A 14,812-nucleotide genomic window follows, 5' to 3' on the forward strand; every position below is an offset into this window, starting at 1 on the left:
CTGAGTCCACATTGCTGAGGAGACACAAGAGTGTGAGAGAGTGTTAGACAGCGTGTGAGAAAAGAAAGTAAGTTAGAAAGGGAGGGAAATACAAAGGAAGACACGGAAGAAAAGAGAAAAGCAAGGCTGATGGACAGATATAGCTGCCTATCCTCTCTTTACATCAGTACATCTACAGAGAAAGAGCGCACGCGAGTTGCTCTCTAATCCCACGCAGCACCGATTAATTTTAAAGCCGCTTTCCAGCCTTAAGCTTACTTTCTGCATCCAGTTACAAAGCACACAGCACTCACTCACTGTCCCACTGTGTTTGTTTTCCCTTGCTGCACATATTCTTTGCTCTTGTATTTCGTCCTTGTTTCTGGTTTCAGTGAGAGCCTGTAGTGGAAGGTGTGTGTAAATGCAGTGGTGGTGTAATGTTGTCATATTGTATATTCATTTTCTCTCTCTTCCTCTCTATTTCTCTCTCTCTCTCTCTCTCTCGCTCTCTCTCTCTCTCTCGCTCTCTCTCTCTCTCTCTCGCTCTCTCGCTCTCACTCTCACTCACTCACACACACACACACACACACAAACACACAGAAATTCTTTTTTTTGTGACTTACTCGATTTTTTTCTCTCTCCAGATACACATACACAAACTCTGATTATGGCCTCTGAATATGCTAAAGTCTTTCCTTTCTGATACCAATAACTGATCCTTAAGTATTGGCCGATACAGAGTACCTATACTAACTCTTTCTAAGCTAACTAACCTGTAAACCTTCTCATATTTATAGAATTCTACTTTTTATATGTATTCTGTATTATAATGTATTTTAAAATAAATTTTCTGTGTCACAAATAAAACATACCAATCTTGAATGAATGGCATGTGTGTGGTTAGGGGGATGGGGTGGGATGCAGCCCATTCAGTCAAAAGTGTTTGTGAGATTTGTGAGGTCAGGAGCGGATGTTGTACAAGAAAGGCCTGGCTCGCAATAGACGTTCCAGTTCAACCCAAAGGTGATCAAGGGTTTGAGGTCAGGGCTCTATGCAGGCCACTGGACTTCCTCCACACTAAACTCATCAATCCATGCCTTTATGGACCTCACTTTGTGCACAGAAGTACAGTCATGATGGAATAGGAAAGGGCATTCCTCAAAGTTGGAATTGGAACTTTGTATGCTATAGCATCGACATTACCCTTCACTGGAAATAAGAGGCCCGGCCCAAACCCCGCAAAACCCAGATTTATCCGTTTGACTGAATAATCTTGTCTATGGAGATTGCATGGCTGTGTGCTTCATTTTATATACCTGTTAGCAAGGGGTGTGGCTAAAACTTCTGAACTCAACTTGTTATCCAAGGAGACCAGCAGTTCTTTACCTGTATCTGTCTAATGTTCACTTCTTTATTAACAACCTGGACTACTACTACCTCAGATTGCTACTGACTATACAGATGAGGGACTGCAGAAAGATGCGCGACTGAGCCATTTAAGTAAAGGGCTACCATTAGCATGTTTTGCACTGTTTGTACATTGCATTATCTGGCTAGTCTGTGTACACCGATGAAACTAATGCCTTCCAACTGCTATATCACCCACAGTTATGATTTTACCTTGAAATACTGGCATTGAGTGTAAAATGATGGCTGTTTTGACTGGAAATTGAATACAGGTGATCTCTAATTTGCACAGTACTGTATGTATGCTCCATCTTTAGAGGTATACAGCATCTAAACATGGAGTACATTTTAGGCTTAAGCCAACTGATGATTGTATTGGGTAATGGCACATTGATTCCACCCATTGCACTGGCCATCAGAAAGTGTGCTGTAGGCGAGTTTAAGATGCACAAAGGCAAATTCTAATTGTGTCATAATCAGCATTTTTCCTTTACTGTGGTTGTGCTTGCTAAACAGAGCTGTGTTAAAACTGTGACATGGTCTAAGAATCATCCATGCAAGGAATGTCTTCCTTCACAAAACACGAATGCAAAACTTACCCTAACAACTTGTATGTATGTGTTTGTATAAGTTGTTAAAATGTGATTTATTAAACTTACAGCAAGAAATACCAAGCCATACTAAGAACGACGTTAGCCTACAAGTCACTTTATTGTTAGTCCAGTTTATTGTCAAAGGAGCAGACAACAGATTGTAATGAGTTAATGAGTAAATGAGCAGAGAAGATGGTAGAAGGAAAAAACTCTTGGGGTTAGCTGTTAGCCATTAGCCTAGCATGGAGACTAGCTGGTGTTCTGACAAATTGTGCTACTTTGTTGAAATGTCCTACCATAGCGCATATACATATTTATATAGCTCCTTACATAAAACCTCTAGGTAGGATATTTTGATGGCTTAAATCACCTTACCAAAAACTCCTGCCAGTTTTGAAATTATAAAGCTAAAGTCAGCTTCTTATTCATCAGCTTCTTATAATTTGAGCAAAAAATCTGAAAATTTTTACCAGAATTAAAAGAATAATTAGGATATTTCGATAGCCTGAATCACTTTATTAGGGAGTAAGTAGTAATATTAAGCTGAGTCTGAACTGATTTACACTCACAAAAGAGACAAATGATTGTCAGATGTAAAACAACATTCAGCACCATTTTTGCAACACTCAGAGAAGCCACTGTTGGCTTTACATATTCGCCTTCATCTTGTTAGGGTTAGAAAGCAATATTGACATCTGTCTATATATTGTTAATTTATGTTTTTACTATTTCACTCAATAAAAGTATTTCAGATTTACTTCACTTGGAAAATCTGCTTACATCTGCTGCTGTGTTAATGACCACAGTCTTAATGGCAAAGTAGTAATGTTATTAGAGTTTTTTGAGTGCCTGATTCCGATTTCAAATGAATGTTTTGCCCTTTTGTATTTTCTATATTAGTAGACGTCAAGTGATCCTTTGATCAGAATCGGTGTCTCCTTTCCACAGTCTCACCCCAGACAAATCGGTCTTTTCATTTGTGCCTGACTGAGTAAGCAAGTAAGCAAGCTAGCTGCCTTTTAAAAACATCCCTTAACCATGGTACTTGTAAGGCATAGCTTCAGTAAAATAATTTAAAAAATGTCTGCAGTGCTTAATTTACAAAAGGTCAGTTCTGCAGTTTACACGTGAAACTAAGCTTTGGAGAGCAGCTTGTTGAGAGAGGTGTTCATTCCCTCTCTCTTTACCGCAGCCACTCTTCCTTGAATGTAACGTTACCTCTGTAGTGTGATATCTCACACAGATGCAATCCTCTACCAGAAAATAAAAGATGTAAAAAAAATGAATAAAGACTGCTGCTGTTGGGTTGTTAACACTGCTGTTGGGTTACACCACTGTCCATCACTGTGTGGTCTGAAATGCCCACACAGTCCAGATCAGGCAAAGAAGTTGAAATTTTCTAGCTTTGCACTCCTTACTTAAATATTGTTTAGATTTTTTTCCGACTGTGGTTAATGATCATCAAGTATTTAGCAACATTAAGATATTTTTAATATTTGCAATCAAGTTTCCAGCCTTTTTCAGCAGTCATGTAAGAACTAAATTGCTACTTCTGTATTGCACTGAAAACGTCATGTGGTCAGTCTTAAACATAATGTTCCCTAGATGAATTACAAGGTATCATGAGCACTATGATGTGCATTATGAAACAGTGTTTATTTAAAAAATGTGTATTAAAACCAGTAAAAGACTAAAGAATGCTTCTGTCAAATCCTGCTGTTACATAATTCTATTAAAGGACCCACAATAATATTTTTTTCCCCCTTAGTGAATAATATTTTGGCTGCTGATGCATTGTAAATGCATGCTGGAAAAAGAGAGACCTGGCATTAGGGTAGGAGTTGCTATTGATTAATGTCTGTAGGGACATTTAGAGGGACTCGCTCAGGTCAAAGGGTAAGGTCCACTTATACACCTAGAATATTTTCAATTCTAGGAGTACAAAAACCCCACACACCATCTGCCAGTTCTATGCCCAAACTGAGCAGTTTTTATGTGTGTGTGTGTGTGTGTGTGAGAGAGAGAGAGAGAGAGAGAGTGTCAATCACGTAGAGAGAGACTTCCACTATTAATGATAATGGTGTTATTTCCCCTCATTCTGTTTGTGGAGCTATTATTGTGTCATTTTACTGTGAAAACTGAGCATTTCCTATACTTTACTCAATTTTACTCAATCGTTACTTAGCCAGACAGCTACCTACCATTACTGATGTAAAAAACAAACAAAAAAAGTCAAACAAAATTAAAGCGCGATAATATTCTTAACTGCAAGTTTGTGACAGTGCTGTTTATAAGAGTGTTGCTGCTCCCAAGTTTCAGTTTTCATTTCCTAAAAGCTATAGCCAACTGTGCTAATGTTATTTCTCCTAATGAACAGACACACTTTCAGCTCTCTTTCCTCATTATTCACCACCATCACTGTAATATTTTATCTGACAAGTTTTTGTCGGAGATCGTGTCTGCAGTGTCTGGGATTTTTAAAATACTTAGAAGTATTTTAAAACTTGTGTGTTTTTCATGTTGACAGTTGGGAGAACAGTGTTGAGTGGAGGACCAGTTTTTGTAGCCGCTTTTATTGCTAAAGGAATCTGAACCTGAGTGGGTGAGTGACTAATTAGGGAAAGAGTGAAGTTAACATCTAAAGATGTTGTTTTTTTTTAATATTTTATTCACAGGAAAAAAATGTAGCTTGTATTTTGATTTTGTTTTTGTTTTACTAATTCTTTTGGCGAGTGGGGCTCAAAGTCAAGAGTTTTATTTTTCATTTTTGCAAAATGCTAGGGACATCCGTACATTGAAATGCTTGCGGGGAGGCTTGTGGTGAGGCTCATCATAAAGATAAGTATGCAAACTTTTGTGTTTGTGTGAGCTGTAAAGAGATGATGCTGTGTAAGGAGACAATGTGATTTTGAGTGTGCTAGGTGGTGCGTATGTTTTCAGTGTGCAGTAAAGTAATAAAGTGGCAACTGTGCTGGGACGTAATGGGATGATGGAGTCTCAGAGTTTGTGTGTGTGTGTGTGTGTGTGTGTGTGTGTGTGTAAGAGAGAGAGAGACAGAGAGGGAGGGTGCAGTGGGTAGAGTGGATTAGTATTAGTTCAGGGTGCTAGTTGTTGGACACAAGCACAAACAGTACTATGGGGGAGGGGGAAGGGGAGAGGATTTAACATTCCTTCACCCAGCCATCGCTGAATGATGTAACCATGTCCCTCTTTGAAATTGTTGTTGTTTTTGTTGTTTTGACCACACAGGAGACACTAAAAAGAGGTTTTAATTTATTGGTTGTTTCATTTTTTCTGTGGGTATATATGTGTGTGTGTGTGTGTGTGTATGTGTATATGTATGTTTGACACATCACTGAAACAGTGAATTCAAAAGAGTCTGTTTCTGTATATTGCCTGTATGGACTGAGGAGTGGCAGGTACATCTTAAACAATTTTTATTTACTACATTTAACTATTACAAAAAATGGAAGCAAAATTTTAGTTTCTATGACATAAACCCTTTAAAGCAACAACTTCAAAGAAACAACCCCTTACCCCCTCTTCACTTTCTTAGCCAACCATGCTCCGCCACTGCTGTGCTTGAGACCATGTGTCATGACTAATTCCACCCCCGCCCTTCCCTCCTGAGCCAGTGTATTTAATGGAGGCCATGGTGACACAAATGCATTGAGACGGCTCTTGCATTGCCTTTGGACAGGATATTAATGCCCTGACAGAGCCTGTAAACTCCTCTATGATCTTGACTGGACAGTGAGGGTGCACAGCCTTCTAGTCCATGCTATGCTGGCTTAATGCCAGGCTAGTACCAGCTAGTGATATGTTAACACTTGGCTGCTAACACAGGGCTTGCTGTCCTGGGCACTGGGCTATGCAGTAAATTCAAGTTTTTAGTGGGTCCTCTTAGGTTTGGCATTAATATTTCACACAGAGCCTGGAGGAGATGCAACAAAATGCGTGCTAATTTAAGTCATTCATGGAATGTAGTATTTGTGAAGCACTGAAACCGGTTGCTGTAGTGAAAAGGCAGTGGGAAGTGATATTGTTCCTCCATATCAGTCAGCCAAGAAGCAGGATTCTGAGGACATACATTACCTTTCAAAAGTTTGAAATCATTTGTCATATTAATGATTGCTATTCAGGGCTGTCATGCACATTAATTTTTAGCTGAAGATTAATTGTTGTATAAATAATTGTGATTAACGATTTGTCTTTTCTTGTTCACTGTTTGAAACTATTAAAGCCCCTGGGAACACATTTAAAATATTGAATTTTTTTGTATAATACTGAACTTGTTTGTTATGTGAAGCATTCAGCAAAGTTTTAATTTAGAAAACACAAAGCAGAAATATGATAAAACATTCCTCAAAAATCACCAAAATGCGCTCATCAGACTTTACTGTGAACAGTCTGGGCGTGGTCTTAATAGTATAATGAACATACATGACTGACAGCCCCCATTCCTGCTGGCATAACTGGATGAATAAACCTCAGACGCACCAAACACGCAAATACCTGAAAAGCTAGCTAGCTTACTAAAATGCTTACTAAGATACCTTTAGCACATCAGGTTACTCAGACTCGAAGGGAGGGCAGAGCCATGTTAGCTTTATAATTGGTCAGGGTTTTTGATGACAATACCTGACTCACTTGTAGGACTGCCCTTTCTACATCGAGTGGGGAGCAATACTGGTGAAATACAGTAGACATTCATTAGACTTTGGGAAGATATGTGACATGTGTCTTTGGTCTCTCAGACAAGTTGAATGTAAGGGGAGTGCACTATGTCATAGATTATTGAGACACGTGCTCAGTATTATCCAGCCATCATCCTTATCCGCAGCACTTTTCAAAACACCCATGGTCTGCATCTTTCTCAGCACACTTTGGGTGTATTGCCGACCACGCTAATCTAGCACACAGAACAAACTCAGACAGACAAATAAGGCCTGTGGAAGTTCACAACCCTTATCTGATGTGTTTTTGTAATCCCTGAGTGTGTATGTTTACAGTGTGGCTGAGGTTGAAGTGGGCTGGCTCAGCGCCCATGTAGTGTCTGAATTAGCAGCAGTTCTGCCTTAACCACTCCTATTCAGTTCCCTGTGCTCAAGCCAGAAACAGACTGGGCTAACACTGAGACCCACATAATGAAGGTGGTAATTAGTAACCCTAAGCATTATTATGCTAATGGCAGAGAAAGCTGAATGGCAGTAACTCTGTGTGAGTCTGTATGTGTGCATGCATGTGTTTATGTAATTGAGGTTTCAGTTTAAATCATTTTAGCACTTATTTGTTTGTGTTGTCAGGAGATAATGTCATGATTACACAATTAAAAAAAATACATATTGAAATTTTACGTGAATTAGCAGTGATCTGTAGTTTTCGTGATAATGATACAAATTTAATTTCATGTACTCTTCTCCCTTAGAGTATGAGTCTGAAAAACACTTATTAAATATATTTTTGCCACATAGTGCTTTATATTTTTTAAAGGATTTGAAAGTTTTTGTATGTGGGAGAGGAAATTCAGTCAAATAGAATTGGATTAAGATTACTGTCTGAAGTTTAATTAACAAAAAATGAACAAAAATGTATCTGTAAACACACACACATGCATGCAGAGAGAGAGAGAAAGAAAGAGAGAAAACTCAACTTTGCCTTTTGCAGTCAAACAATTAAGCAAAATGTTTCCTCAATCTGGGCCCTTATTACTATTAACAAGCTCTGTGTGTCTGAATGCTTTTGTGAATTTCCACACAGCACATCTTTTTGTTGAAGGAGGCAAGTTTTAGTTGAGAATATAATAATGGGTTTAAGTGGAGAGATATTAATAGCTACAGTCTCACAAATGTCTGTAGAAAACCCCTTTAAATGTAGTGATATGAGTGTGTGTCTTTTCAAGCAGGTGTTGATAGTCTTAGGTTTTTCTTTTTATTCATAATAAAAAAAATACAGAATGTTTTTGGTGCAGTGTGAGCATGAAAACAAACCAAAATAAAAATGTGTGCCAATACTTATTTTAACCCCACTGTAATGGTCAAAAGTATGTGGACAGCTGACCATCACACCTATATGAGCTTGTTGGACACCCATTCCAAAACTATGGCCATTAATATTAGTATAAAAAAGTTTTTTTTTTTCTTTACGCCTCTTAGTGAAGCCTTTGCTTGTGAGACTATGTGTGCTTGTGTGAACGTGATAACCTGTAAACATTATTTTTTCACTTTTTGTATCCATTCTTTTAATTATGTTTCATTTTTCATTTTCTTGTAATCCTGAAAAACATTTTTCTTATTAAATTTTTAATCAATTTTACTTTTTTAGTTGCCACAGAGTTGAAATCATATAATTGTCTAAAATGTATTCGTACACTATAGCATTAACATTACACTTCACAGGAATTAAGGGGCCTACTCAAAATCCTAAAAAATAGCCCCAGACTGTTATTCCTCCTCCAAGATGGCACTATGCACACTATGCAGTAGGTGTGTTCTCCTGACATCCACCAAATCTAGATTTGTCCATCAGACTATCATGTAGTGAAGCTTAATACATCACTCCAGAGAGCATGTTTCTTCTGCTCCGGAGTCCGATGGTTACATACTTTTAACCAATCTGCCGACGCTTGGCATTGTGCAAAGTGATCTTAGGCCTGTTTACAGCTGCTCAGTCAAGGGAACCCATTCGATGAAGCACATGATACACAGTTCTTGTACTGATGTTGCTTCCAGATGCTTCCAGAGGTTTGGTTCTCTGTAGTGGGTAATGTAACACTTGCTGTGTTCTTCAGCACTCGGCAGTCTTGCTCTGTGAATTTACACAATCTACCTCTTTGTGTCTGAGCTGTTGTTGCTCCTAGATGCTTTCATTTCACAATAATAAAATGTACAGTTGACCGGGGCAAATTTATCAGGACAGAAATTTAATGAACTGGCTTGTAGCAAATGTGACAGTGCCACATTTAAAATCACTGAGCTCTTCAGTATGGCCCACTCTACTGCAAAAGTTTGTCTGTGGAGGTTGCATGTCTATGTGATAAATTTTATATATGGATATATTTGGAGCAATGGGTGTGGGTAAAACACCTGAACTCAGTAATTAGGAGGGTTATCAACATACCTTTGGGCATAAAGAGTTTGTGTGTGTGTGTGTGTGTGTGTGTGTGTGTGTGTGTGTGTGTGTGTGTGTGTGTGCACAACGTTTCTAGCAAAGTTGGGCCATTTTGTAAAATGCATTTCTAAATCTGTGATTTGTTAATTCTCTTTAACTTTTATTTAACTGATAAAAGTATTAAGAAATTACAATATTTTGACTGACTTGATTGTATTTTGTAAATATAAAGAAAGTTTCAATTTGACATCTGCCACACAATCCAAAAATTTAGAACAGAGGCGCAGTAAGAGTGAAAAGTTAATAGAGTATTCAAGTTACATATGCTGCCTTTTCCTGGGAAGTCCATGGTTATTTCAGCAAGACAATGCCAGGCCTCATTCTGCACGTGCTACAGAGACAGAGTATGTGTGCTTGACTGGCCCGTCTGCTGTCTAGATCTGTGTCGTATTGAAAATGTATGGCGTATTATAAAGATTAAAATTAGATACGACCACAGACTGTTGAGCAGCTGAAGTTTTGTATCAAGCAAGAATAGTCAAAAATTCCACTTGCAAAACTGCAACATTTAGTATCTTCAGTTCTCAAATGAAAAAGGTGTTATTAAAAGGAAGAATGATGTGGTATAAATGCCTCTGTCCCAAATATTTTGAGCGTGTTGCAGGCATCAAATTCTGAATTTGTTTATATTTACCAAATATAATTTTGTATTAAAATTAAGTTTCTCAATGAAACACAGGAAATCATTTCTTTGTACTTTTGTCAGTTTAATATAGGTTCAAAAAATGTAACAAATCGCAGATGTGTGTGTGTGTGTGTGTGTGTGTGTGTGTGTGTGTGTGTGTGTGGTGGAGAGCTATACTATACATGACAAATACTATACAGAGTGATGTAATAAGGGTCTTTTCAGGAGGGTTATGACCCAGGAAAAGATTTGCCAGTATTAAGGACTCTTGGCACTCATGGAGTATTACCTTACCTTTTAGCCTATCAGAGATAGATTTTCTCTGTCTGTGCCCACCCTTTCTACTTTTTTCATTTTCCCCTTCATTTTCTGTTTTAAGACAGTGGATATATGCCTCATAGTTATACCAAAATGAGCAAAAACAGTGGCATTTGTCCAAGAGCACATTCTCATACATTTCTGCATTAGACAGCAGGGCTCCAAACCAGTTTGAATGAGGGAATGAAAGCTGGAAACAAACTATGTTTTTCTATGAAAACGAAAACACAATCACTGCATGCAGTTCATTTGAAAGCTCTGTTACTGGTTTATCACATTATTTTTTTCAATCTGTGTATCACATGCCTTAAAAAGAATTTGAACTAGCTTATTACCAATGTCTTATTTGCAAAGTCCTAAATGTGCTTTCATTTAATGTGCCATTATATGTGTGCTGTGCAGTGTTGCAAGTGCTGACTGTTAGCAAGTGGATAGTGTGCCACTGTTTTTGCTCAGCATTTTCTAGGCGGCCTTCAAGTGGTTATGCTGAGCATTAGGCAAAATGCCACTTTATATTGCTCATTTTCCATTCACAGTCCAGTTTATTTATTTTTCATTTATTTCTTTAATTCGCTATCCTTATACCATTGTCATATAACTGAATGCACATATACATGATACATTTATTTCTCAGTTTCTCTTCTTTTAAGAAGATTTCCTTTCTTTTGAAAGATTCACTTCAGTAGCATCCCTGCTTAGAGGATTCTTCCTTCTGTTTTAAAAAAGAGCAGCTACTATTTACACTAAGTGTAAATACAATGGTGTTACTATATACATTTAGTGTAAACAGCATGATTTTATTATTTACAATTAGTACTCATAATAACATCACACTATTTACACTTATGTAATTACATGCTTTTTAACAGAATGTCTTGATTCTGATTCAGCTGTATTAGTCTATATTTCAGCAGTAAAATTATTCAGTTTTTTTTTCAAAGCTGTACTTTTAATTAATTAATTAATTCATGACTAGTTATGGACAGTGCATAATCATTTAGAAATGTGAGAAAACCAAATTCCCCTTTTGCTTTGGCAAGGAATCAAACCCCAGTCTCAAACATGTAGGCTGGTGGTGTTATCTGCTACAGTATAGCTACCAGAATCAGTCAGCTGTCCTAGATAAGACTGTTTTTAATGCTTGATAGCTGTTACTGTTAGACTGAAGTTTACTGAGAGGTGAATGAAATATTGCACTCACTTATTTTCTGGCTAATAACTATTTAACCCTATTCTTCACTGTCCAATTTTCTCTTAAACACAGCTTCTCCCGATACTGCCCTGCTTTTGTTCGTGGAAAATATAAAATGGCAGCAAAAATTTGGTGTGCTATAGTCACATGAGTTAGTGCAAATAGCCAGCCTGTGTGGTTGATACTGGCTTAAAAATCTGAAGTTTTTTGTTACATTACTGAGAAAGACTAAATTTGAGGGTTAGTGAGCTGATACAAATTTATCATAAATATTAAACAAAACTAAAGAGAACTCCGCCTTCAAAATTAGCTACCAAGCTAAGCTTTTCTAGCTTCCCTAGAAAATAGCCAATAGAAGTAGCTACACATGACACTAAGGCCTATGTGCTCAATGCCGAATGTCGGCTAGAGGAGTATAAAGCCCCCTGTGGTGCAATGGACCTGCAATTTCTGGAGTAATGGTAACGATGCACCATCACGTAGGGATGTGTTGGATTGGCGTTTGTGATCAAAAACTAATTGTCAAACATCAGTACCTGACCTCACTACTACAGAGATGATGAGCAAAGGTCTACATATTTCTAGACATGCAATGCACTTTTACTGAGCACTTGTGGGTTTTGTGAGTAGTTTAACCAAACATGTACAACTGGTCTATGAAAGAACTGGCCTGCAATTAAAAGCAGCTTTTCAGTGACCCATACTTTGGTCTCCCCAACCCCATTAAGGTCTGTAAACCCAAGTGAAGCGTAAGCACTGTAATGTTATATTATTTTATAGCAATGCTAATTTATTCTTATAAATCTTAAATAAACAAATAACATCTGTAAACTAGCCTTTCATAGCTGATTCCATGACTACAGTGCTGTTATTTAACTTAATCTCTCTTTACTAATCTTGCACACTCCTCCTCTGTCCTCAGTGGCTGCCATGACAACAGACGAGGCAGAGAGTGTGCAGAAGAAGCAGGTGCGTGAGCAGCAGCAAGAAGAGGAGGAGCCTGGAGATCTGGGCCCTGGCCCTTCTGAGCCGAATCAGGACGGGGGCTCTGGCTCACCACTGCCTCCCGGAGGCTCGGAAGAAGAACAGCATCTGAAACCGCACCAGCGCACCTCAGCTGGCCGTGGCCTCTCACGCATGTTCTCGTCCTTTCTGAAGCGCCACTCACAGTTCTCGGAGGGAGAGGGGGCTGACGTAGAGCGGGTGCAGGAGAAGGAGGGGCGGGACGATCCCAAAGCCCCCATCGCAGACCCTGAACCTGAACTCCGAATCGAGGGAGACGCAGCACTAGACCTGCATTCCATCAGTAGTGCTGAGAACCAGGTGAAAGAGCCCAGTCCTGAGCTACACTAGTTGCACTCATCAGGGTGAAACATACCTGACAGCTTTAATAGGCTTAGTGAGTCTTCAAACTCAGAACTTTTGCCAAGTTAATGTACCCCTCTCCTTCTCTCTGGAACTGGTTGTGGCTCTTTAAAGCAGTGATAGAGGTGCAAGTAAGAGAGGGGTTATTCTCCCAGATTATTAGGTATACCTACCTTGTACCAACACTCACTGACCATTTTATCAAATACACTTGACGTATAAGTGTGTGTTATATGTACAGTGCTGTGCAAAAGTGACTTCTCATAAGTTAAATTTTCAGTTAAAAATTATCTAATAAAAATCTGATAAAAATTAAGATAAGATTAAGAGAGAATGAAATATATGAATGTGTACATGTGTGCAGGGTCTGAAGAAACAAAAAATCTAGCTGTTCTTTCCTGTTTATTACAGTATATGTTCATTGGTTTTAACATTGCAAGGACTGAAGAGCCAAAGTGGCAGTATGGTGCATAAAAGTAAAGAGTGGATAAATTAAATAGTGATAGATTCTATATTATTCTTCAGGGATGCATCAATACTTCATAAAAACGCACCATTACCAACATCTGATACCAGCTGATACCATGTGACGTAAGCCTAGTGTGCACTGCCGCACTAATGAACAAAAGACTTAAGCAGGCTGTGAATGAGGGGTCTGCTCTAGGGGTGTAACAGTACGTGTATTCGTCCCAACCCATCACAGTATGGACATTACAGTTCGGTGCATGCAGTCATATGAAGAATACACGGTAGCCTATGTGCGAAGATTGATGAACGTAATGCGGAACCAAATTTCACAAGTGCACTCGGAAACCTTAAGTTGTAAGCCGTTAGCAAAATAGCCAAAAACATTACCAAAGCAATTGCCATTTTCATTTAATTGGCTATGCTCCCATATGCAGTGGTTGAGGACTTCAGGTATTTATGAAAAGTGCTTGTGCTTCGTTACAACATTCTATCCGTGGTCCCAGCGCTTTACAGTCATTCAAATATAGTGATCGAGCACAAGTTTTCTGCTGCACCTGCTATTGCATTAGTTAGCAAAATACATACTCATACTCTGTCTGAAATATATAGTATTGATAAATCCTTGTTATGCTCAGTATTGGAGCCTTTTATGTAATTTGTTAAATATATTTCCTGACACTGAGAAACTAATGACATGACTGGAAAATATGTAAACAAAAGGTTGGTTTTCGATCCAGTTACTTACAGCAACAATACACGTTAACATGCCACTATCATGTCAGTGTCTTTGCTGTGCTAACTTTATGTATTATCTATCATATATTATGTATTGTGTGGTCCACTGTTCAAATAGTACCTGATCAGCATTGGTCCCATGGTGGTCTTTTTGCACTGGTGAATGGGGTAGAGAGTTTCTGACAAATTGTGCAAAGCATCAGATGGACCACAGTCAGTAATTGTTTGTGTACAAAATGCAGTAGCCATTCTGTGTAGGTATGATGTAGCTTGCCTAATAAACTGTCAACTCAGTGTAGAGTGATACTGGCTCTAGCTACAGTAGCTCAGAGAAATGCCATGCTCATATTGGTGGGTTCAGGTTGATGCTCCCTACACAATCATTTTAAGTTTCCATTTATTATTTAAAAAAAACAACAACAAAAAAAAAACTTTGATAAACATCCCCATGTCCAGGTTCCAAATGAATGCAGGCTGACTCTACTTCTGGATCCCACAAAATCACATAGACAGACACACCAGTGATACTGCATTGAATGTTTTAGACATTTACTCCAGTTTTCTTACAGGCGAGCTATATCTTTTAAGGATGAGTGTAGTCGTCTGATTTTTGATTGTTTAGTATATGAATAAAAAAGTATGCAGGTACTTCATGTTATTTTTTATTGGAATGTTGACTTTAATGCTTGGACACACACACACACAAAAAGATAAAAAAGCCAAAAAGCAGCACCAAATCCAGAGCTTAGAAATATGAATACGTACCAGATTGTAAGTTCTTAAGGCAGGTGATGTGTTAAATGAAAGAAGACGTGTCCAGATAGAGTTAAAAGAAATAGTCATCAATGCATCAGGAGGGTGAACAGCCCACGTAAGCTACATATAGGCTACAAACTGACTAACTGGCCAAGTTTAGAGGGCAGAAACGTTAGTGAGCACCCAGGATTATATCATAGCTTT

General features: G+C 38.3%; 1 protein-coding gene across 1 annotated transcript in view; it reads left to right on the forward strand.

Annotated features, from left to right (window-relative positions):
• Positions 1 to 14,812, forward strand: part of epb41a (erythrocyte membrane protein band 4.1a) — a 71,554-nt gene that overhangs the window by 4,079 nt on the left and 52,663 nt on the right. Inside the window, exon 2 of the mRNA XM_036567048.1 lies at positions 12,207 to 12,607. Within this exon, the coding sequence (XP_036422941.1) occupies positions 12,207 to 12,607 (401 nt within the window). The remainder of the gene's footprint in view (positions 1 to 12,206; positions 12,608 to 14,812) is intronic.

This window comes from Colossoma macropomum, unplaced genomic scaffold, assembly GCF_904425465.1.
Source record: "Colossoma macropomum unplaced genomic scaffold, Colossoma_macropomum, whole genome shotgun sequence".
NCBI lineage: Eukaryota > Metazoa > Chordata > Actinopteri > Characiformes > Serrasalmidae > Colossoma > Colossoma macropomum.